General features: G+C 41.3%; 1 protein-coding gene across 1 annotated transcript; it reads left to right on the forward strand.

The window, feature by feature from the left end:
- Window positions 1-3,058: 3,058 nt before the first annotated feature.
- PI15 (peptidase inhibitor 15) lies at window positions 3,059-26,038 on the forward strand. Its single transcript, XM_082236058.1, has 6 exons — window positions 3,059-3,262; window positions 3,781-4,118; window positions 17,430-17,548; window positions 18,321-18,453; window positions 18,575-18,690; window positions 19,762-26,038. The coding sequence occupies exons 2-6, from the start codon at window positions 3,846-3,848 to the stop codon at window positions 19,895-19,897; spliced, it is 777 nt and encodes a 258-aa protein (XP_082092184.1). The 5' UTR covers window positions 3,059-3,262; window positions 3,781-3,845; the 3' UTR covers window positions 19,898-26,038.
- The last annotated feature ends 252 nt before the right edge of the window (window positions 26,039-26,290 follow it).

Below are 26,290 nucleotides of genomic sequence, written 5' to 3' on the forward strand. Positions count from 1 at the left end.
GTTTGTTAGCAGCTAACAATTTGAGAGACATTTCACTTTGAATCAGAAAGAACTGTTGTAGACAACTGGTAAACCAAACTTCATGTTTAGGCTTTCAAAATAAGGAATGGAGATTTGTGTTTGCATCCCTTAGCAAAATAGTAGGAGCATCAACTACATTTTAGAAAATATTTTGACTACTTCCGTTACCAGAGGCTTTTGTTTAACGTTTTGGCTCAATGGCAAAATAACGATTGCGTAGCTCAATGCATAGAACTGTAACTAATCTAACCAGACATACAATATTGACAAAGTTAAAGGGGTCTTCTTGGCAGAGTAATTCTGTATTCACATTATGCTGGGACCAGAGACATGCAGCCACTACACCAGCGGAATGGCAGCTGCATCCAATGTATGCTCAGCCTGAGGGTGGGGGTGGGGGGTAGGGGAAGGATGCAACACATGATCAGAAAATACAAAATGGCAGATACACTCACAGCATTCCTGGCAGGTCTGGCCCAAGGCTGGCCCTTTTATCTTGTCATTTTATTTATTTCTCTATCCCATTCATGAACTGCTTCCTATAAAGCATTTCAAAGTGATTTCACAGTGACATGCAGATGTAAGATGTTATTTGCAGGATGCCCTCTCCTGCAGAGCACAGCGATGGGCTGAGTAGAAATCCCAAAACTGATTCTATCATACCCTCCAACATTTCTCCAATGAAAATAGAGATGTCCCCTCCAATATTTCTCTGATGAAAATAGGGACGTCCTTCTAAGGCCCAGTGTTGCCTTTCAGAACTTTGCAAAGAGGAAGATGGGTATGAAACTAGAGTTTGTTGAGCTCTGTCTTCCATTTGCTTTGACTTCACCTGCTGTTGGTCTCTCTGCCTTCTGTTCTACCAGTCCCTATGGGCACAAGCCACAAATGGTCCCACCCCAAGCAAAATAATATATAACTGGATACTGTGGAGGCAGTAGCAGGGACCAACTTTTTCTGTTTCACAATTTCAGCTCAGTGCAGGAGATTATAGAGTGTGCTCTGTAACTTTCTTTAATTTTTTGCACCCCAAACTGGGAAGCAGACAGCAGGACTATGTAAAAGCAAAAGCATAGGATTGGCTCTCTTCCATAGGCAGTGTAGGCCTGTCATTGTGCCATCACTAGGCCCACAGACCCTCCAGCATCTATCCAGATTTCTGCTTCCTGGACTGCTTGTGATATCTGGGCTGCAGTTTGACCACCCATACTGTGGACAGCACCATATTTATGGCAGTGCAGGTGGTTCCCCCACATAGGGCACTGAGCTGAGGGGGCGCAAAATAATAACAACAGCAATCAATATTTTAATGGGCACCTACTCAACGTATGCAAGGACAAGCTCCGGCAGATTGAGCAGGCAAGACCAATAGTAGGTCTGACGGTCAAGAAGGCGGTTTCTGCACATGCTGTCGAAGTGAGGGGTAGATGGGGCTCATCAACCTGGGAAGGTAGCCCATATAGGAGAAGGACATTTATTCAAGGACATTCCAACACCATATTATTTACACCTTTAAATAGATGATTGATCCTTATGTAGCAATGAGGCATTGTGTGGCCTTCTTTAGGCATCTTGCAATTTCTTTGGTAGAATTAAAGTGTCATTGCTTGCTGCTTGCTGCTTTAACCACTGTATCTTTCTTCCACAATGGCTGTCCATTAAACCCCCCCCACCTCTGTCTGAAACCATGCCAGTCAGTGTGTATTAGACTATCTTTTTGGGTCAAGGGCCGTATGTTCCTGGGGAGAAAGTGGTTGGGTAGCACATACTAATGGTGGTGTCCAGGCTCAAAACAAAAAAAGAAGATACGCCCCAAAACTTCCTCTTCTCCCCTCTTTCCCCCCTTCATTAGTCAGCCATCCATTCTCTCTCCCCCTGCCCCTACTCTCTCACACATTCACAACAACAGACATCTTCATTCATCTCTCTCTCTCTCTCTCTCAGAGCTTGAGGGGCCACTGCAAAGGAAGTGGACGGCCACAAGTTGTCCCCATGTGGTATAGTCAATACTGAGCTAGATGGATCTGCGATCTGACTTGACTGTGAACCAGCTTCATATGTTCTCTGTATGCAAAGTAGGTAAGGACCTGAGTATATTGTGTGTATACCCACAGTGCTCCTTTCTGTTTCTGTTGCTTCCATTACTTTCTCCTGTGAATACTCTGTCCACTGACATCACACAGTATTTTTACTGAATGTTTGAGGGGCCTGATCTTGAAGATTTCCTCAAGCCTCCCAGACCTGGCACTGCTTCTGCAGAACATTGAAGGCGCTCCAATCTGTAACCCCATAATATGGGATTCCTGGCTCTGGGTGATTGGCTACCCTTCCTGCTGCTGTTGCATTCTTCACGGACCTAGTGTTATGCCCTCAGCTTTTGCTGTATAAGTGGCTGAAATGCTCCCTGCCTAAGTAATTCCAACTATATTCTGCTAAATGTGAACCAGATGTTTCCCTGACCCCCTTTTGCTCTCAAGTCAAGCTGCTTCTATAGCTTTTCACAGGCAGGCATTCAGGTGACTGAACATCTTTCCCAAGTTATCAGTTTATTCATCCCGGCTTCACAATTGCCATGAAAATAAACCTATTAGCAGTGCTTCAAGTGTCGGCTTCACACAATACTGCCTGATCAACCAAACACTTCTCTGTTGCTTTAAGCTACTCATTGTACAAGCTATAATATCATTATATAAAGAAAACTAATGAAAAACAAAATATATGTGCAATTTATCAGATATATATTTATTAGCACTAGGGATTAGAGAACCAAACTGGATGCCAACCGTGTGTGGGAAGGGGATGGTGGGGGCAGGAAAACTGTGGGAAAGGTTGAACATTTTGAAAGGGAAAAGGGTTGACTTTTGCCTCTTTGTAGTCAGGGGTAGGGGTGAGTGAAATAATAACCTAATATCCCACAGTAAAAAACCCTCAAAAAACCAGATGGTACCCAATCACTGTGTTTCCTGTGCAAAACTCCTCCCCTTTCATTTTTGGCTGTGCAAAAGACTCTTGGAAAGATTTGCCCTTCGTGGCTCGCACAGACTAACATATAAAAGCTGTTAGCAGCTCCTGTAGCCAGCCGCTAGAAAGCTTGCAAAGTTTCTCTCTCCCTCTCCCTCGCTTTCTCTTTGAGGGTTTGTAATAAGACACACACTTCTTTCCAAGGGTTCACACTAGAGCACAGACAAGAGCTGTTTAACTTGGAAGGACAATACACTAGGCTTTTTGGTTCTGCAAAGAGGTAAGCCATTGAGCTCTGTCAGTTTGCTTTGCATGCACTTTTTTATTAATGCACATCCTATTTTGCTGGACTCAGTTATTAGCCGTACGAGTGAGATACTGTGTTTCCATGTCTTCTCAGGTTTCTTGCCTATCGCTTTGCAGCTGAATATTTACTGCGGGTGTAGGGTGGAGGGAATGAGTGCAAAAGCACATTCCTAATCACCAGGATGGATGGAGCTTTCATTGTCAGGCTATTAGATGCTCTATGCTGTAGTCAGATGGCCAGTAATAAATCCTGTTGTATGTTATAGGGCAATGTGTGCATATGGTTGCTAGGCAACTTGAGACAAAGCAAGGCATTATTTGACTCTCTGGAAACATTATAGTTTGAGTTACCTTATGTAGATGACTAAACAGCTGAAGAGCTAGGTAGAAATACTATAAATAAATAAACTCAAGGTTGGGGGAAACTCATCTGAAAGAGAAAGATATTCACATTGACCCCAGTCACATTATTTAACCATTTTCCCTTCACAGATCTTCTGCTTACCATAGTGAGTTGAAGTAAATCTTTGCTCCCCACCCCACCACCAGGGCCCAAAATGACAGTAATTTCTGCCATCAGTGGTACCCTCTTGATTTCCATTCTCTGTGAAACAAGTGCAATAGAGTCACACAACTCCACTGAGCTGTTCTTGTCAGCCAATAATTACACAGACGCTGGAGCAGCCTTGAACATTCCTCCGGATTCTGCAAGCCCTCCCAAAACCAGGAGGAAACGATATATTTCACAGAATGACATGATTGCCATTCTGGATTATCACAACCAAGTCAGAGGCAAAGTCTTCCCACCAGCATCTAACATGGAATATATGGTAAGTAGACGTTCATTTACTTCCCTACCCACTCCTGACCTTTAGAAAGTATAAAGCTGATGTTTCATGCTACTAAGCCAAAGTGGCGCCAAACCGGATGTTGTTGGACTACAACTCCCATCAGCCCCAGGCAGCATGGCCACTGTCCAGGAATGAAGGGAGTGGTAGTCCAACAATGACTGGAAGGCAGTACATTGGCTACTCTTAATATTACACTATGTCATTTCTCCCCCTCTCCTTTCCCATCCTCTTTTAAATTAGACCAGTGGCTTTTGAAACCTCTCTAGAGCTTTGAATGAACAGAATAACCCAGGCCACTTATGACACAGAAATTTGGGATAGGGTATAATAGTGGCTGCCATGCCACTATTACAGGTCTGTCTTCAATTGTGCATACTCTGAATGCCAGTAACCTCTTGCATTAATGCTGCATTGTTTGTATCACTGCAAGGTGCAATACACATTGATGGTGCTTTCTCTATGAAATACACAAAAACAATCAGAAACTTACTGGAGCAGGGGTAGCGGAGCTTTTCAATCTTCTTTGCAATGGTTTATCAGAATGTAGGGTTCCTACTATACCTAAAATAACAGAATGACCTCCATATGTTGTTGAATTCCAGTAGTCATCATCTCTAACCAGTATGGCAAAATGGTCAGGGAATGAGGGAATTTGAATGAGGATTTGGGGCGACTTTCTCATATTAATTTACAGCACTTCACCCATAGTTTAGTATCCATGCTTTAATGCTCCCATGGTTTTTAAGGGTTAAACATAAGCCTAAAAACCATGGCAATATTAAAGCATGGATATTTTTTAACACTCCGGTTATCATGATATGTTTGAGTGACAATTGGTTTCTGCTTTTGAGAGAGAGAAAGCCAGGAATAGAAGGAAGTATGTTAACATTGCTATGGGACATATTAACATTGCAGACTTGAACTATGTGAACTGCCATTCCCTCTTTCCAGGAAATCATGGTGCTTGTGGTTCTGTGAGGGATATTACTGATCTGTAAAAGAGAATTCTCATCCTGTTCTGCAAACTACAGTCTCCAAGATTCTTTCTTTCTTTTTTTAAGGGAGGGAGGGAAAAGACATGGCAGTTACCTAATGTGAAGCCAATAAAAGTTTGTAGTGGATTAGCTTAGGCTAAGTTCTCCTCCACTGTACCTAACAATGTAGGCTATTGTTCAGGAAAGCTCATGGTGCATTTAGTAAGTGCAACTGTGCCACAGCACGTTTGAGTTTTCTTCACCTTAGTTATCTCCTGATACAGGGACAGCCCTCCACATGTTTAAGATGACAACCCCATCAGCCCAAGCCAGCATAGCCAATGGTCAGGGATAATAGAGGCTGTAGTCTAATAACATCTGGAAGGTCACAAGTTTCCCATCTCTACCTTAAGCAGTGGTGTAGGAAGGGGGCGGGGGGGGGGTGTTCCGCCCTGGGTATCACTCTGGGAGGGGTGGCAAGATGGCCGTCCATACACGTGCCGTCCGTATGGGCTGCCTCTCGGATGGCAACTGTACGGGCTGCTGCGCATGTGCAGTCCATTCGGAATGCCGCTCAAGTGGCAGCCCGTATGGCCGCCACGCATGAGTGGCAGCCCGTACGGACTGCGCATGTGCGGCATTCTGTACAGAGTGTGCATGCGCGGGATGCGGCAGATGTGCAGTCCATATGGGCTGCGCTGCCCCAGGTGCCGGAGAGGGTTCTTCTGCCACTGACCTTAAGGACTAATAATATAAACAGATATAATAGACCCAGGACGAAAACAGAGAGAGGGATAGAAGGGATCAGGGAAGAACAACTTTAAATTGGAATTCAGCACAAAACCGCCTAGAATGGACCATCCTCAGCTTATCTAGGAGTTGGGATATAGATCATAGATTTCCGCCACCTTCTCCTACCTCCTTGTCCCCCACAAAAGGCAGCTAATGTTGCATGGCCATTTTGAGGAGCACATGGCACCGTTTCCTTGTGGTTGAATCTCATACTGCAGCAGTAACAACTAAAATCTATTAATTGTATGGGATGGTGGATCACCTGGTACTTTACTGCTCCCATACAAGCTGCCCTGATGCCCCACATCACCCATCCAACCCACATGCTCACCAGATTATTTTTTTTAAAGCGATTGTTTTCTTTAGCTTTGATATTAGAAGAGCATCAAATATGCAACAAAGTAAACAAGAATAGAATGACTTTCTTTGGCTGAAATCCCTCCTTCCTGCCTCATCACTAAAATAACCACCCCATTCCCAGAAAATATAAATTCGATATACAGTGTTGTACATCCAGGTCATTCATCTTCTTTCTACAACATCACAAGAGACATCAGGGGAAAATATGTAAAACACACATACACATGAAAACGGGGATCAGAGAGAGCAGGAGATAATCCCAGTGACTGAGCAAACATGCCAGTAGCCCAAGTGTTTAGTCAATGCATTCTAAGGATGGATTCCTGATCCTCTCCCCTCCCCCAATGTTTGCAAAGCTTGCTGTCTTGTATAAGCAGTCTGTGTCTTGGAAGCCAATTTTACCATTTCCGCCATTCAGGTTTGGATTACCTTTGCTGTCGAAGCTTTTCATACCAGACATTTGGCAATAAGTGCAGCACGCTGGAACCAAGCTTGCTGAATGCCAGGAAATGCCCATGTTCTTGGAATGCAGCCAATCATTAAGTTTGTGGATTCTAAGGGACCAGAATACCTTGTGGTATTGACCAAAAAAATTTCAGGACCCAACAGAATCATCAGCTGAGTGAGATGGACCCAACCTTAACTGTATTCCCCACAATGTAAACTAGAAGAAAAATCTTGCTTAACAAGAGTTGGGGCGAACCAGTTGATATGCAAGGAAATGGTTGGTTGAACCAGTCTTGTAAATCTAGCAATTCCCATAGTTCTCTCTATGCACGAAACCCTTGCAAATATATAATTGCACAACCAGATTTAGAGCTCTGTTTGCACATTAAAGATTTGCTCTTCCTCCCTTATTAAGTTATAATGTTGGGATGGGGGGGGGATGTCAGACAATAACCCAATGTTCAATGAAAGTGGGAAGGTGTTGAGAGGATGTGCAGTAGCCCTGCTCCTCTTTAGCTGCCACCATTGCAGGGAGTCCTGGCACGTGCTGTCTGTGTAGTAAAGTAAATGTACAAATACCTTTCTCACTCACTCTGAATGCACAGGTGTAGGGGTGAGCTATCTCTTGTGTCCCAGTGACCCATCTCTAGCATTCCTTAAACTGTTGAGAGGTTGTATGGTAAAAGGTAAAAGTAAAGGACTCCTAGATGGTTAAGTCCAGTCAATTCGACTGTGGGCTATGGCACTCAACTCTGCTTTTAGGTCGAGGGAGCCAGCGTTTGTCTGCAGACAGCTTTCTGGGTCATGTGGTCAGCATGACTAAACCACTTCTAGCGCAATGGGACACCGTGATGGAAGCCAGAGCACTCGGAAACTCTGTTAAGCTTCCCGCCAGAGCGGTACCTATTTATCTATTCAAGTTGGCATGCTTTCAAACTGCTAGGTTAGCAGAAGCTTGGACAGAGCAACAGGGGTTCACCCCATCATGATCTAGCTCTCCAAAATTTCAGACGGAAGTCTTTCCCAGTTCCACCTGGAGATGCTGTGCCTTCTTCATGCATCTGTTCTGCTGCTGAGCTACAGCTCAGTGAAGCACTCAGTGAGGGTACTTCCCTGTGTGTCCTCATTATTCCTACTTGATGCACAAAACTTGTAGCTGACAAGATTCTTATTCGATCTTACAGGTGGTTATGAGGCATGGGGAAAGAGTTAACTTCCAAGATATGTTGCAGTCATGTTATTTAGGATTTTATAGTTTATGACCAGCATCTTAAGTTGTCCCTGGAATGCTTCAGGAAGCCAATGCACACTTTGGAGCACCTGCCAGTAATGTGATCCTGCCATTCTAGCCCCCTGGAGATGAATTACTATGTACTACAGCAGCTCAACATATAAAATTTCATTTCTTTGCAGCTTTCAGTGAATGCATTTTGATGTAACAAATAGGCTGGCTCAGCAGAAATTCTGTTACCTACTGAGTAAAGAATTCACATAGTTCTGAAAGGGCTATTGTTTTATTATACAAGAATAATGTTCATCTAAAAGTCACAGGAGCATCTTAGATGGCCACGTATTGCTAACGACATCAGCAATATTGACTTATTTTGAGTAGAAAATTCAGAGGAAGGAAGGAAGGAAGGAAGGAAGGAAGGAAGGAAGGAAGGAAGGAAGGGCATAATTCAAACTTAATTTTAATAGGTGAACCTTTTTAGGAATAATTAACATATGTAATATCAATGGAGGTTGTTTTTGACTATATATAATAAATAAGTTAAAAAAAAACAAAAAACCAAGCCAATCTTCCCTTCAGGACTAGGAGGTGGTGCTGCAGTGTCAAGTTGTCTTACTCATGCTTCCCCATCTGAGTTTTGGAACTGTGCAGTGCCAAGAAAATCACTTCAAAAGCAACAGTACTTTTCACTGCAGAGTTCAGGAAATTAATCAAGATAAACTGTGGAAATGAAAAGGAGGGGAACCCAGAACTATAACAATGGATATTTATTTAATCAATTTTGCAGGGAAAATCTAAGTTACTTGTTCTACTGCTACAATTTCTTTTCAGTCTCCAGTTTAAGATCCATAGGATTCAGCATCTCTATAGGAAACTATAGTTTCCTAACTACATTGCAACACTCATTATTTGAATCTTGTCCACTATTGTAGAGAGCTTCACTCTCTATCTTTCACATCATGGTGGTCAATAGTGGGGAAGAGGGAATTCACCATGTGAGGGTCAATTTTCATCTGGTGAAAGTTCTGCTAAACAATAAGGGAAGGAGAGTGGCAAATGCATCACATAAAAATATAAGAAGAGCCTGCAGAATCAGACCAGTGGCCCATCTAGTCCAAGATTCTGTACTCACAGAGTCCAAGCAGATGCCTGTCCTTAGAAACTGGCAAACAGGACTCAAGCACAAGAGCATTCATTTCTCCTGTGGCTTCCAGCAACTTAGGTACACAGAGGTCTTAAATAGACACTAAAGATGGCAGACCAATTAGGGGAACAATAGCATGTCCCCAGTATGCAATTATTATTGGCAACCAGTACCATCACCTACAATAATTCTGCAGAGGAGTCTACCCCTTTTGGGATTTCTACCTTGCTGGACTCAATGCCCTCTTTGATGTACAGAGCGACACCACCAGGTTTCCATTTTGCTCACTATATCAGTGCTATCCTCTAACTCTTTCTCCTAGGGAAAGAGTTCCATAAGCTTGGCACCACCAAAGAGAAGGCACCAACACATGCAATTATTAACCTAGCTCCCAAACACTTTAGTTGAAATGGCATTTTGTATCTCCAATCACACACTATCCTTCTTGGCATAAATTCTTACTGCATAATCCTACCTATGTCTAGAAGTATGCAATGGGATTTACTTCCAGGTAAGTGTGTCTAGAAAGTGCAGCCTTTAATTTGATTATAAACTATCCATGTTTCACTGAAAGGTAGTCATTGCAAGTGACACTGGATCCCCTAGCATATTTTGAAGCTCAAATAGCAAATGTCACATGCAGTAGTTAGGAACACATTGTTCGTGCCTACAAATGTGCTGCACGGAAAGGTCACAAAATGGGTTTGTATTCCAAGGCCACTGGAAAAGGACAAGCCTTCAGAAAACCACAATTGCATGTTTGTGTCAGTTCATTCTTAGGGACACAGGAAACTGCCTTGCATTAGATCAGACTGGATGCTCATCTAGCCCAATATTGTCCACAGTGACTGGCAGCTGATCTCTAGATCTCAGGCAGAGATCTCTCACATCACCTAGTATCTGATTATTTTCACAGGAGAACCTAAAACCTGGGCCCTGCTGCATACAGAGCATGTGCTTTACTGCTTGGGGCTCACCTACACTTCCACTTGGGTTTGAGCAGTTCTCTGCTTGTCTCATGCTTTCTAGCCATGAGTCCAAGTGGTTTTGCCTTTGCCCCACTACTTTCCCCTGGAAGACCCACTCTTTAGTGCTGAATCCATTGAAAACCCAATTGGTATTTGTTCCAATTGTGTGCTAAACTGTGGGTTTTACCAAGGGGGGGGGGCAGCGGCGGGGCAAATGGAAGTGTGGACAAGTCCTTAGATAAAAAAGCCTTCCCAGCTCAAGTTATGATCTTGCATTCAGTTATGGTTGCATAAAGGAACCTTTGAATTGTTACAAACTAAAAATGCACACTAAATCACAGGCATAGGTTCACTCCACCGAATATCCTTAGAACCTTGCAATATTGTTTTGTACACAACAGTAAGTGGCAAAGGGCTGGGAACTGAATCTTGCCCTACCTCCAAGTTCCTTTGATAGCAGATAAGTAGACTTGGGCACAAGGAGTCTTGTGACATGTTTGAATACTATACCAATTTACTGTTAGTCACCCAAAGCTACTCTAAGAAGTTGTGTTGCTGCAGAACCTGGTGGTTCTACTGCCTCATCTGACATTCAATAATGTATACTGTAGTATACAGAGGACAAGATGTGATGTGTCACCAGCACTCAGAGTTGTTCAGGAGCAAGGTCAGAGAGAGATGGGGAAATGGAGCTACAATTTATATAACTTAGACAATGGCTCTGTGGACTTGCACTGCCAGCCAAATATGGAAGAGTCTGCAATTTTGAATAATGTATGGAAATGTTGGGTCCAAAGACATTGCTTAAGTAATGTCTGAAGAGCTTGCATTCATCTAGGAGCCAACTACTACCTTGGTAGCATATGCAAAGCACAAGTAGCAGGTGGTTTGGGCTCTACAGCACCCAGGAGAGCTCCCAAATGGCACTTCCAGGAAGGCAGCTGTTGACCTGCTAGAGTGCAATGCTCTTTTGAGCCTTTATATTCAAACAAGGCCTGAAAACTGTCAGAGTGCTGCTTCTCAGTTAGAGAATTTCTAGAAACAACATGCTGGCCTGTGTTGACATTGAATGGTCTTGGACTGTGAACTATGCCCAGCTAATCAGATACACAATAGACACTTCATAATATCAACCATGCAATAAAATTAATCCCACTGAAGATTAACCTCAGTAACCACCATACTATGTTGACTCAACCTTCAAACTACAGAGAAGGTGACCTTCCCATTCCCCCCCCCCATTAACAAAAACATATTTAATGAGTGAGGAAGCTCTTACACAAACAAAACTGCTGTCAATCATCCTGCAGTTATTTCGGATGGTTCGTAAGTTAATTATTGTGCTAATCAAAATGATGGGACAGGGGGAAAAGAAAAGAAAAAATGTGTGAGTGAAGAAGAGAAATACATTGCTCAGTCAAAGATTTCAAATATTTTCACTGCAGTGATGCCCACTGCCAAAGTTAAAAGTTACTGTTCAACTTAAAAAGAGGCTTATCTCTTCATCAGAGGGAAACTGCTGTGTCTGGCAGAGGAAGTGGATTTCTTGAAGGGAAATCTCTTGTGCATTCATGCCTCTTCTTTAGATCCCAACCCAGGAACCAACTGGGTAAAATCCCTGTCTCAGAGCTGCTTTCAGTAGCTCATTTCTATATTTGATATTTGAAAACACATGCAGGGCAGTAGCCAGGAACTAATTGAAAGCATACGTCTTCAAAGCTTTAGAATACCAGAGGCAAATATTATAAACGTGTCTAATAAAGATCCTGGGACTTTCTCTGCAGGCCACTGCTTTTTACTGACATGAGACCATTCTGACATTATAAAGTCACAGCTCCTGCCTTTGGCTTTTGGTGGGATAAATCTTTGCTTACATTTCCAACATGCGAGAAAGGAAATGCAACATCAGAATCAGCCGTCGGTGTGCAATGTCAGCCAAGAAACATTAACAAGGTCATAGTCATGTTCTTATCATTGCTTTGCCTTGATTTTGGCCAGACTGTCAAAGTGAATGTTTCCAAAACTGAACCTTGACTGGGATACATATGGATACATTAAGAGCACATAATGTCTTTAACATCACAAGATATGCATCTGTTTAAATGCATAGCTATGTTTTTGAAAATTGGCCAGGTCCCTATGAAGCTTTTAATGGCGTATTAAAATCTGAGAACGTGTAAAAAGCTGTAGATTTTTCAGCTGACTTCCCTTCCCAGTCCCCCCAAATGATATAATCCACATGGTGGCTTTTTGCAGCAACCGGCTACAGACTGAACTAAAATTCTTATTGGAAATGTTTTTAAAAAATCAAGCCAGGAAATGTGTTAACAATGAAAGATCACAGAGCAGTTTTAACAAATAGACATTGGAAAGGATCTCCTTTTAGTACAAAGCACTTCCTGACCTATTAAAAAAGAAAGAAAAATGAAAGGAAGGAAGCAAGGAAGGAATGGCCTAGTTTGAATAGCTATGGCATGAGTGCTTCACTCCAGTTCTCCTGAAAGTGGTCTGATTGGAGGAATATGTACCATATGCAAATTTAATATTTGTGGAAAGTCTTTTAAAAGATCAGTCATCCCAGAATAAATGCAGCCAGATCCTTTGTGAAAGGCAGACATCAGAATTAGGTGTATATTAATGATTTAGTACAATTACTGTCTGACTATTCCCTCAGCTCTGAATGCAGAAAGATCCTATCAAATGAGATTCTATATTTGACATATCAAGGAGTTCAGGGCTGTGCACCGAAACATATGGAATCTATTCCCCTTGACATCATTAATTCACTTCCATATCTGAAACAAAACAAAGGAATATTGCGGGTTTTGAGCTATTTAAGTTAACAACAGAATATTCAGTGATGTCACAGGATAAAAATTGCATCCAAATAATATAATTCCTAGAAAGCCTGGGAGACTAATAGTGGAATATAGAGTTAGGATTTGCATGATGAGTTTGGCAAACGCTAAAATCAATCTGTAAGACTTTGCAAGAGGTTTATTCTGCTGATGAAATAACAGAGGTTTTGTTTAATTCAACACAAGCAAGGGAAATTTTCAGAAGAACTCCATAGAGCATGGCAAATACAGTGCCTTGAATTTTGACAGGTAGAACATGAGAGGTTTCGATCCAGGTCTATGTGCCATCATGCACAGACTGCTGCCTCTTGCTCTTAGTTCTCACTTTGTGAAATGGAAACAGCAGTAGTCAAGCACACAGGATTAGAAGTAAGCACTGTGCATGTTTTGATAATAAAAGTTAAGTATTTTAAATTAGGGGACAGGGCTTCCAGATCAGCTTCATCCCTAACTTGGTACTGTACAAATGCCACTGAATTTAGTTTGAAAAAGAAGCCTAAAGCTACCAGTTTGGGATAGTGAAATGTTCATATTTGACTATAATAATTTCCATTATTTTGAATAGATAATGGAAAGGATTTTTAAAGAAGCAGCCTTTCACTGTTTCTGTCTATGTGTTCACACACACACATGCATACGCGCGTGCACACACACACACAGAATGACCAGTGTTTAACAGCAGTCTGCAAATGGTCTTGGAAATACACAATATAGTTTCATATATGACATTGTTTCCTCCCTGTGCTTACCTGTGAGCCCCTATAGCTATTGGCTGAAGTGCTGTGATGTCTGAGAATGGTAAGAAACAAGCATTCTACATGTTGAAAGGAATGACTCTATTTTGGAAGGTTGGCAAACAGTTCAAGGTCTATTAAATATTATTTTGGTATTGGGAAACTATAGGCTTCATCCAACTAAGTTTTACTTGGAGTAGATGCATTGAAATTAATGGACCTGTGTTAGTCCTGTCTATTGATTTCAGAAGGTCTGCTCTAGATACAACTCATTATTTATATTCAGCCAGATCTGTTGACCCACACTTCCTATCAATAATTGGATGGAGTTTGAAATAGGACTAGAATTAGATATCTGGGAATAGTTTATTAAGGGGAGGGGATTTCTCACAAGTGTAGCAACCTCTTTCTGCATGCATACATTTTTATAAGTCCAGAAGTGAGGTGGTGTATGGGATTTTATTCCTGCTGCACATCAAGACAATTTATGCATGGCAACCTCAGTCCATGGATACCACTGACTTGAAATATTGAACCAAACCTTTGTTTATAGTTCTTTAATAGATTACATAGTTACTAATCTAAAACACACACACACACACACACACACACACACACACACACTTGCTCATAGAAAAGTGCCAATTGCTAGCTGATCACAGTATTAATTCATTTCTATTAGTATATGGACTTTCCAATAGATTACAAATGTAAGAATGATTTCTTTGCAAAGGGACAGCTCAGAATCCAGGTGATTCATAGCTGAAATAAGAAGAAGAAGAAGAAGAGTTTGGATTTGATACATAATAAATACATAATGCCAGCCAAATCTGTCTGTATAAATTCCAATGAGCTCATGTGTTTTCATCACTTAGTATGCACTGAAAAGGAGAGGAGAGGCATTTTCCAGCCATGGGTAAAAAGCAGGCAGATAGAGAAGTGGTTTCCTCTATATTAAATACTTGGCCATATATGGTGATTGCTACATAGGTTGCATGTGTCCATTGAACTGCTTAAAGAAACAAAGGTCCATAATACAAATGACCAAGAAAACATCTCTTTCTACCTGCATCACATAGCAGACTGTGGTTGGATGGTGGTGTTAGAGCCAACTTCAGCTGCAAAACATCTTGTACCCTATTTGTTTTCCCAAAGCTGTGGCACAAATGCTTGTCCACTGTTCCTGTCAAGAATCTTTGGATCCGCCTACAAAAGCTGATAGAACAATCTCTCTTTAGTGTTGTGAAATACTCTCCTTTAAAGTTGTCACTGCCTGGATCTCCCAGTGTGTTCTTCTCTTCCTAAAAGCAGCTGTAGGGGAGGGGTTTTAGATCAAATCATAATTTAAGTGGGGTGTGGTTAACCCCTTTCCTTGTGCTAACCCCGATGCAAAATCCCTCCTCTTTGAGCTGCTTAAGCAAGAAAGGTGTCTGTATTGTGCTCTATTCCCACCCACCCCTTCTGGAGCCAACAGCAATTTCAGAGAGTTGTTTTGCATCATGGAATCCATGCTGGAGAAAGAGTTAAAAAAATCCCTTCTGGCTTGCCACAGAGCCCAATCCAAATCTTCCTGCCATGATATATGGCATGTGGGAGATCTGATCACAGAACCCTTGCAACATGTGTAGTTTGACCCTAAGTTAGACACTATTCAAACACTATTCATTTAAAGCACTTTGATACTACTTTAAACAGTCATGGCTTCCCCCCAAGAATACTGGGAGCTGTATTTTGTTAAAGGTACTGAGAGTTGTGAGCAGACCCCTACCCCCCTCACAAAGCTACACATCTCAGAATAGCTGTGCCAAATGGATCACTGTGCGGTGAAAACATTTCCCAAGCACCCTAGAAATGACTGCATATTTGGATCTGATTATTCATGTTATGTCAAGTGGGAAGGGCATTCCAGAGATTACATCAGGTTTATTCACACCCAATATCGTTCATATACTTTTTTTAAACAGAGGGACATGATTTATGCATATGGACTCAAGTGCCTTGGAATTGGTTTCCTTGACTGAAATGAAAAACCTGTCTGTGTGTGCGCGCATGCATTTGTGTGTGTGTGTGTGTGTGTGTGAGACGGGATGTGCTCAGAATCCTACGCGCCACAACACATAGGATTGTAAGCTTGCCCAGCAAATAAACGTGATGATTCCCCTTCAGATCTCCCCCCCCCCTCAATGCACCAGATAAAGCTGGCAGGGGCAGAGATGCTGGGAGCAGGTGTACTGCACACAGCCCCATAGCTCCCTTCATATATTGAGTTTCCAGTACATTTCCGAGCACAATTCAAAGTGTTGGTGCTGACCTTTAAAGCCCTAAATGGCCTTGGTCTAGTATACCTCAAGGAGCGTCTCCACCCCCATCGTTCTGCCCGGACACTGAGGGTCTTCTGGTGGTTTTCCCTTGCTGAGAGAAGCCAAGTTACAGGGAACCAGGCAGAGGGCCTTCTCAGTAGTGGCGCCTGCCCTGTGGAACGCACTCCCATCAGATGTCAAGGAAATAAGCAGCTATACTCTTTTTAAAAGACATCTGAAGGCAGCCCTGTTTAGGGAAGCTTTTAATGTTTAACAGACCATTGCATTTTAATATTTTGTTGGAAGCCGCCCAGAGTGCCTGGGGAAACCCAGTCAGATGGGTGGGGTATGTATGTATGTATGTATGTATGTATGTATGTATAAATAAATAAATAGATAAATAGATAAATAGATAAATAGATAGATAGATAGATAGATAGATAGATAGATAGATAGATAGATAGAACTGCATAGGCAAATGCCTGAAAAAGCTTATACATGCATAGAATTAAGCCTCAGGGGCCTGCCAGACATCATTTTTATTGTACATTCATGATGATTTGTGCTCATGATGCTATTGAGGCAGTCTCTTGTGATCCCATGTCCAAGACTATTTGCACTTGGGTGGTCATACTGCTTCTAAGCAATGTACCCTGTAACTTTCTGCTGAAGTCCTGTAACTTTTTTATCACAAATGTTCAGGTTTGGGTTTTTTGTCACACTTTTGTGCCAGAGCATCTCAGGTAGCAATAACATGGTAGCATGGGTGAAGCATAGCGGAACTAAAGCAGAATAATTCCATCACCAATGCACTAATATTGGTTCAAGAGCATCTTGCAGAATACACCCACAATAAAGCACCCATTTAGAGGGGTCCTGAGTTAGCTGAGTCACCACCATCATGTTTGGTCAATCCATCAGGCTTGTGTAAGAAACATGGCAGAAGTGACCAATCTGATTTAGGGAAGAGGGAAAGTTTTGCCACACCCCATGCAGTTGCCTTCAACTCTGTTTCATTCTCAGTGATGTTTTTATAGAAAAAGAGGTGCTGGAACTCCCCACGAATGGCTTCCTTGTTCTCTTCTACAGTGGTACCTCTAGTTAAGAACTTAATTCATTCTGGAGGTCTGTTCTTAACCTGAAACCATTCTTAACCTGAGGTACAACTTTAGCTAATGGGGCCTCCTGCTGTCGCTGTGCCACCAGCGCACAATTTCTGTTCTCATCCTGAGGTAAAGTTCTTAATCCAAGGTACTACTTCCAGGTTAGCAGAGTCTGTAACCCGAAGTGTCTGTAACCCAAGGTGTTTGTAACCCGAGGTACCACTGTAATGGCAATGGAGCCCACTTGAGAGGTGTGGAATTCCATTGAACTCCGGCTAAAAAAAGCCCTGCTCCCACTTAGTACAATGCAGTTAATATTTTAGAACTCCCCAGCCTGTTTCTGTGTTCAGTATTACTAAAGAATATGTATTTTTTCCAGGTGTGGGATGAAAATCTAGCCAAGTCTGCTGAAGCATGGGCTGCCACCTGCATTTGGGACCATGGCCCTTCATACTTAATGAGATTCTTGGGACAAAATCTGTCGGTACGGACTGGAAGGTGGGCAGATGTAGCATATCTTCATTCAATGTATTTTGGCAACAGTTACCCTGATGTAGAAGATTCCTGAGAACATTGGCACAAAAGCAGCCCTTTTCACTTAGTTAATGAGCCAGCTTCACACATGCAATAGGATCCAGGCACAGAGCATTCCTTTCCAGTGAAGTAAACAGAGAAGCCTATTTGTGCAGGAGTACTCTGTGTACACTGGAGCACATGGATCAGCAATGGGGTCTGACACAACGCAGTGACTGTTGCTATTTTGGTAAAGAAAATTATTGCGATGTGGGTCCAAGAATACATGATATACAAATTAGGCAAAGAGATCACTCTTTAGCTGTTGTATATGTATGCAAATGTTCACATTTCATTTTTAAAAATACTGTTTTATTGTCCACCATTTGGAAACTTCTAAAATTCTAAAAGGACATATACACAAAAAATAAAATAATCACCTTCACAGCTCTGTCCATCCAGCAAAATCAGAAGCTATATAAATAACAGATTATGTATAAGTATCAGCAACACTCTAGCATCAAACAGAGCATGCATTTTCTTCAGCATGTCCCAGGGCTTATTCACAAAAATATAGGTCAGTTTTTCAAGACACCATGATCATGGAAATCGTAGTCACTCTGTAAGAGGCCAGAGCGTACCTGAGAACTTGATCACGTGGAGGAAATAACTACAGCCTAATATCTGTCTTATGCACATCAATAATGCTGAACATTCAGAAATGTCCCTATCTCTCTGTGACTTCAATCACACCTAGGTATCGATCTATTCTCCAGCTGGTGAAGCCATGGTACGATGAAGTGAAAGACTACGCATTTCCGTATCCTCAGGACTGTAATCCAAGGTGTCCGCTGAGATGCTATGGGCCCGTGTGCACACATTACACCCAGGTGATTTGAGTTCAGCTTTTCATACATCAATATCATGCTTCAGTTCAATGCTCGGCTCCCTATGCTATCTGTATTTCTCTCCACATTTGACTCTAACAAATGGACATTAATCTTTCTTCAGATGGTTTGGGCCACTTCCAATCGAATAGGCTGTGCAATCCACACATGCCACAACATGAATGTCTGGGGGTCAGTCTGGCGACGAGCTGTTTATTTGGTATGCAACTATGCCCCAAAGTAAGTAGCTCTCTTTTCTTTTCACCAGCTTTCATATTAGCATGCAGGCTATCTGACTGAGCCGACTCATCATCTTTTCAGTGGCGCAACAGAGCAAGAAGAGGCTGGAAGCGCAGATCTGGGGCTTTTTTTCACAGTATGAGTGATGATGTCATCTGCCAGAGGGCCAGGGCGGATCCTCCTTGCTCTGGACAGCAAATGAGGAGACAATGGCACTTTCACGTTTTTTCTATCTACTCTCTTCTATCATCTGTGACAGATGAGAGTAGAGCAAGGGTGGGTAATCAGACTCTGAATACCATTAACCTCTGAGGGCACAGTCAATGGGCAGGGATGATGGGAACTGTAATACAGCAACATCTGGAAGGACATGGGTTTTCCAGCACTGGCAGCTTCTCTGCCACTTCTGGGTGGTAGGGACAGGCAGGGGTTCTTCTTCAAAGCCTGGCATTCTTGGTTAGGTGGCCAGGCTTTTTCCATATGCTTCCAACCCTCCATTCTCAGCCACGGGGGCTAGAAACTTGAATAACATGAATATCACATCTGGTTGTGATACTATTCTGTATCAAGTACCAAACTCTGTGATTTTCTTTTCCTTCACTGAATCACACAATAGACTTAGCCCTACATACAACATCAACAACAACAACAACAACACTTTTTTATGGTCGTAGACCAGCATAAGGAGGGAGGGGGTACAATCAGTTAAAAAACAACAACACATTTCTTTTATTAAAAAAACCTAAAAGGAGGTAAAACAGAATATATATATATATAAAAGTCCATAAGAATCCAAATGAGGCGAAGAAGGTCTAAAACAAGGGTTAGGAACATCAGACAAGAGTGAAAGAGTGTAAAAGGCTAGTATATATAAGACCACAGCCAACAGTCTACAGAGCACCCCAATACGAGTACTCATTATATCTAGTTTGTGGCACAGATCATCTGAGCTGCTTTGCAGAATCTTTAGCCCTACATAACAGATAGAAAACTAAACCAAATTGATCTGTTGGAGAGCTACTTCAAACAGTGATTCTATGTGCTAATCACATTATTACTTTTATTCCTCAGGGGGAACTGGATTGGAGAAGCGCCATATAAAGTAGGGGTGCCGTGTTCTGCTTGCCCTCCCAGTTATGGAGGATCCTGCACTGACAATCTTTGCTTTCCAGGAGTAACATCAAACTACTTATATTGGTTTAAGTAAAATAGTGCAGCATCCCAATAACTATTCTGGTCAAATGAGACTGTAACAAAATATTGTATATTGAACTTTGCACATATTGTATGTAAATAATTTTAATAATATTAATAATAATAATAAATGTACTTTGTGAAGTAGTTTGAATAATTAGATTTCTGGATGTGGCAAAAATCCTCTGCTTAATTGACAGAGTCACCCTTCCAGATCACTGATAGGCAGAGAGGGATATCATATATTTACAAAGAGAAAGAAAAGGAAGCTATAGAAATGGCAAGTAATGGAGTGATCCACAAATAATCTTAACTGGAGTACTTGGATTTAAGGTAATTAAATTCTGCTTCCTTAAAAGTCATTGGGAATATATTTTCTTATCTTCAAAAACTCCACCATTACAGGGTTGTAGTGATATGCAATGTTCTGAGTTTTACAAATGCCTTCTAACCAAACTGGCAAAATAGAAGATATGTACAAATCAAGCAATTTAAGGAACGCAAATTAACTCTGTAATAGAACAAAATCACCTACGAATTATTCTTTTGTGTGTCTGTTATTCTTTAGAATGAGAAAAGCAAGTGCATTTTGGTAAAATAATAATCGTAATGTTTGTAAAAAAAAAAGGGGGGGGAGGCCTTCAGATGATTTTGTGAGGAAAAATTTACTTAAACCTTAGCAGTGTATGTTTTGTAAAGGGTTCCTGTTCCAGAATCTAAGCAGTATTGAGCAAATGTTCTAGTTTATTTCTTTTCTTCAAAGCATGTGCGTTACTGCAATTGTGGCCTGGTGCTATGGACTGATTTTATCTATGAGAGCACAAATAATGGAAAACGTTGCTGCAGCAAGTAACATCCTAGCCATGTCAAAAGAGGCAGAACTTTCTGGCTATGCCCTTCTTGACATACCTTTTCTGACCAGATGCTCATACCTGAGGCCATAAAGGTTTCTTTGGGCACTGCAGGGTGGTCCCCTTCCCCCTTGGATCGGTACTCCCTGTTGAGAGAGCAGACCTGATAGCTGCTGTCGTGCTGATGCAGGTCCCAGGACCACATCAAAATGTTCAGTAACATTAGATGGAGCTGTTAGGCTCCTTCATTCGTGGTAGAAAATTTGCTGCATTTGCCTTGTTCAGATTTGCTGTTCCCTATGACCACGTCAGACTCAGTTCAGTACCTTTATCTTTAACTGGCTCTGTTCTGTTAAACTAGGTAACAGAGTTGTGAGTGATAGTTGTGGTTGAACCTTTGCAGTCATATATCTGAATGAAATGCCAGGCAGAGGAAGCATAGATGTATTTGCTGCAGATGACCACAGTAACGTGTGGATGACTGGAGCTGGGGCTAGCAGCATGCAGATGCTAGAGGTAGGGCCAGGAACACAATACTGCCCCCCATAATTATGTAATATCCCTTTCACATGTTGCTAAAGAGCTAAAGCGTAACTGATATTCATGGGTGCAACATCAAACTGATTTTACTCTTGTGAAATAAGCTGTTGTTCTTTTTGTATGAATGATCTCCTCTATGGAGAGGATGAGTGTTGAGAAAAATGCAAATCCTATATATTTTTAATATTTTTTTGGGGGGGATAAGTATGACATTAAAAACGCAATACTTTTTTAAAAAACAGTGTTTATGCTTTCTAAACAGAACTAGTAACTGTAAATATATGATTCTGTAATGTAGCAGAAACTATTACATACATATGGTACTGTTAACTGTTATTCTTCTACATTGTATGAATAAGCTGATTCTGTGGAATAGCTGTCTTTCAACAGTTCAAGTAACAAAAGTTTTCTATTATCAAAGAGGTGCATAAGCTTTTTCACAGTCTACAACAATGGTGCTAAGAATGGGCAAAAGTCTGGCTGCATTGAAAGCAATTACTTTTTAAAAAAACAACAACACCATTCCTTTCAGTGAAGCCAGGATTAACCCATTATAAACACACTGTTAAGTGCAACAGGAAACAAAAATGAGATAAGCTATTTCATAAGAGCAGCTTCATTTTAAAAAGGCAACAAGTTTTGGAGGGTTCAAAAGAAGTCTCCCCTCCAGGAGACATTTCAATGCATCACATATTTGACTTATATGACTGAAGAATAGTAGGATGTTTTACAATACTGTGTTTACCTGTAATCTTGTGTTACTTACTATCAGCTTTCAGTTGATTGATGACAATGGGTTTTAAACTAGGTTCCTCAGAAACACAGGGTTTATCAATAAGATGTTCAGCAGTGGCAGTCAAACTTTCCTGAAAGACAACTTGGGTCATCTCTATTATTATTGATCTTCTGTGATATAAAGGAAAGGGGGTTATATTTCGGTGCCTTCAGTTAGTGTGGGGAAATGGAAAGAGCCTAGCAGGTGAGGCCAATGACTGATTGGCAGATACATAGGTTCCTTAGCAGAACAATATGGGTCCCTTGGCAAACAAACTTATGTAGAAAACATTGCTTGACTATATGAGGTTTGAAAGCCATTGGTTATATAACAGCAAAGTTGAGAAATGTACATTTACCTCCATGGCCAGTATCAAATGGTGCTTGAGAGAACAGCTTCGCGTGAGGCTATGTCTTTTTTGCTAACAACAATGGGACCATTCTAGAGAGAGCTTAGACAACAATCAATCAAATATCTGGAGCAACAGCTACACAACTGCTGTCTTGCTTCATTGCTGGCAAATACACAGTGTACAAAATTGGAGCAGCACAAATGTGGCAGTAAGAATGTGCTGCACTTTCTTTTTTTAACAGAGGAGAAATTCTGGTGACTAGTCCCTGTGGACTTTCACTGGAATTGCTATTTCTCTCAATGACTTCATTATTACAGGGCTGCATGTTGATTATGATTAGGGTAAAAACTGATCAGTGACTTCCTGACTGGTATAGGCATGCCATTGTAAAAATACATTTTTGGAACACTGCAATCTTTTTCTTCTTCAAATATGAAACAAATATTTACAAAAAAATGTGGGGCGGGGGGGGGGCGGGGAGAGAACTAGGACAGAGTAAACTGAATTGGTCTTCCAGATGCATGGTGAATCAGTGGGGACCCAGGAATAGGAAATGGCTAGCTTGTCCAAAATGTTGTTAGCAGTCTAACACAGCTTTCACATGTTTTAATAATTACTTGAGTATTTTGGATGATTTCCTCACCAAACAACCATTTTTGGTGCTAACATTTCATGCTTATAGTGTTAACTACACATGATGGTGCTAAAAATGTTTTCTTTGAGTGGTAGCTTTACTTTTGATATTACCAAATGTGCCCTGATAATTGTCACCTTCATGACAAGGAGAAGCAGATTGTCCTATAGGATACACAGAATCTCTTTGTCACATCCTGTGACATCAACATCAGGTTATTTTAATGGCAATCAAATCAATCTTTAGTAAAACAAATGAGATGAGAAAAGAATATAGGCCATGCAAACTAGTGGCTTAGATTTAAAAGGGAACCAAATTGCTTTGGTAAAGTGCGGTACCAAAAAAATAGAGTGGTACTTAAAAAAACCCAAACCCTCACCTTTTTTGTAGGCTTGGAATTTATAACTTATTGATAGAAGCCTTTTGAATCATCTAAGAATGCCCTAATTAATCAGAAAGTGTTTTTTTTTTAAAAAAACACCTTACTATTTTTTAAAAAATATAAGTAGTTATAAAAACCACAAGAGGAATTCTGTCACACAGGAGGAAATGCTGAGCCTTCAGTTCATGCATCATCTAAAAAGCAAATAAAGTATTCATTTTGCTTTAGGACTATTGTTCTTACTCAAATCCAGATTTCTGCAAATTTAATTGATTGGCCAACCAGTTACTTAACTAAGAATGGTATTGCTTAAGGCGGTTAAACCACCCCACCTGAAGCTCTGCTTGGCTCTTGCCAGCAAGGCAAAGTGAAGGCGAAGGTGTGTTGTTATTGTGCTTTTCTGTTATTTTCTAGCTTTGAAAACATTCACACTTCAGCCTTCCCATCGGGAGCAATCAGAGTAAAAGACTTAGACCAGCACTTAAGCTTGCCTAAATCTCTGCCTGGTTTGGGACCATGTCAGGTGTCTGAGAAAGCTTTGGATCTTTTAAATCCAAGCCATTTCCTGTTCCTCCATAGCAAGCCCAGAAACCACCCCGAAACACTACCCTTTTGGGCCTTGTCAATGTTGGTTTGACCAGGGCACCAGAGATTTCCACAGGGATGGGCCAGGGTTGTTCTGCTACATGAAGGGAATAGGAGTCTTCTAACAACTCTTGGCACCCTGAACAAACTACAGTTCCCAGGGTACTTTGCAGGGGAAGCCATGGATGTTTAAAGTGGTATGATACTGCTTTACATGTGTATAGTGCAGATAGGGCCTGGCATAAGCAAAACTGATGATTGCAATCCAGCTGAAAGAATGAATATGAAAATGATGGCATATTCAAATAGATTTTTTTTTAATCTTCTGCAAGAAGGAAAATATTAGTGGAACTGAGTATCAGTGGGATCACAACAATAATCAAACTTCACATTCTGAAGCTGTAATGGTTTTTTTAAAATCCTTGTTGACTATGGTGCTATAACCATATAAGTAAATGGTTTCAAGACTCTGGGCATTATGTAGGGACATTTTTTACATGCATCATAAGTCACTGTAGCAGTCCTGGTCACAATGACCCAAATGCTCCTAAACAATGATAGTTGAAAGTAATAGGCAGTCTAGTAATAATAACTGTACTCTCTTTCTCCAAATTCAACATGCGATTAAATGGCAATCAAGCTGTTTCACTAAGCATGTTGTTGCCAGCCAGCTGAACAGCCCTTATATTCTACCACTGATGAGAAATCATGCAATGATGCACCAAGGAACCCATAAAAACAACTATCTCAGATGTATTCACTGATAATACAGCAACCTGAGGTATATTAACCCATAAAGCTTGAGGCCGCTTAAAGTCGTACACCCAAAATGTTTTAAATGTGCCCATAAACCTTGTGAATTAGGAATGCAACAAATGCATCTTGAACCTGTATATCATAGATCAGATGTCAAAGGCAACTTAGGAATATGGTAGGTAAGTAAATAAATAAATGGAATAGAGATCCATGCACCAGGGAGCTCTGGATATCTGCAGCTCCATGAGAAGTGTGCACTTGGGACAACATTCTGCTGCTACATGAGCAGCCCCGCTAAACCACTGGTTTTGGCTTTTGCTGCAAAATATGGTACTTAATATATCTCAGTTTGTACAGTTTGTTTGGGAGTAGCTGCCATGGTAGGGCAGTGCTATGGAGGGAACCAAAACATAATTGCTGCTCACCTGGAGGGTGCAGGTTTGCGGCAGGGTGCAGTGAGGTTGGGGTTATGTGGGTGCACCGGCAGTCAGTCCTTTTCCAGCAGTGTACCCGTGCAACCCAGACTTGGTGCCACGCTGCCCAGCCCCTACACTGTCCAGGTAAGTAGCAGAAACACAACTGGGTGTGTATGTGTGTGGCTCTGTGGCACCCATCTACCATGCCAGCTCCTCCTGTTCTTTGTACTGCAACAAATGCCTTGTTTGGATATCACCATAAACAATAGCTTGTCATGATGTATGAACTGGGAACTGCTTTTCATTAGCTATGGTTTGTCTGAACTTGCCAGATTTGTAAACCGTGGTTTGAAGTTGGGCTGCTTGGGCATATAATTGGTGAAAATGAAGGAAAATACTTCCAGTCCTCCTTCATATGAATACTTGAGTCTGAGGAAGTGCACAAACCTGAGGCTCACTCAGGTAGCAGTGCATTACGGTATTACATCCAAACTCAGCCGATGTTATGAGGACGGCTTGAAGTGGACTTTCAAACTTGCTAAATACAATATGCTGATTACTATCTGGAAGCAACACTTAAAAGGTATTTTTTATGTATTTATATGACAGAACATCTGTTTCCCTTTTATATTTCTGTAACCTTTGTTGGGTGTTCCCCACCTTTAAGATTTCCTGAGAATAAAGTTCATTGTTTGACACGGGTGTTGCAATGAATAAGCTTATTTTCCCCCATATTATTATGGTTTTATTATGAATTGTGGCAAATATTACACTCTCTATCTTGTGGAAACATAAAAGTGTAGATCGTTTTGAGTGAATGTATAAGAATATGCATTTAAATAAAAATGGTCAGTATTTCATCAGTTTCAGTGTTATTTTTGCCCCTTTGCACAAAAGTTTGGGATCAGTTTTCATTGGAGGAGCAGAAAATGCGTGAACAAGCATGCACTATATCACCCACATGCCTTGATTGGGATAGGTGTGTGTGAATCAGTCCTGATTGGTATGAATCAGTGTTCTATTGAAAGCGGATTTTGTGTCTCTTAGCTTGTTAGTCTGCACATGGATGTGAAGGGCTGGTCTGTCAGTCAATCAAAAGACAAATGTGGCAAAGG

Source organism: Podarcis vaucheri (genome assembly GCF_965113315.1).
Source record: "Podarcis vaucheri genome assembly, chromosome: 8".
NCBI lineage: Eukaryota > Metazoa > Chordata > Lepidosauria > Squamata > Lacertidae > Podarcis > Podarcis vaucheri.

Excerpts from the sequence above, each read along its gene's own strand:
- PI15 (XM_082236058.1), top strand. The coding sequence starts at position 3,846 with ATGACAGTAATTTCTGCCATCAGTGGTACCCTCTTGATTTCCATTCTC. Across the intron at positions 17,549-18,320 it reads CTGTCGGTACGGACTGGAAG|GTATCGATCTATTCTCCAGC; the intron begins GTGGGCAGATGT and ends AATCACACCTAG. Across the intron at positions 18,691-19,761 it reads GTATGCAACTATGCCCCAAA|GGGGAACTGGATTGGAGAAG; the intron begins GTAAGTAGCTCT and ends TTTATTCCTCAG.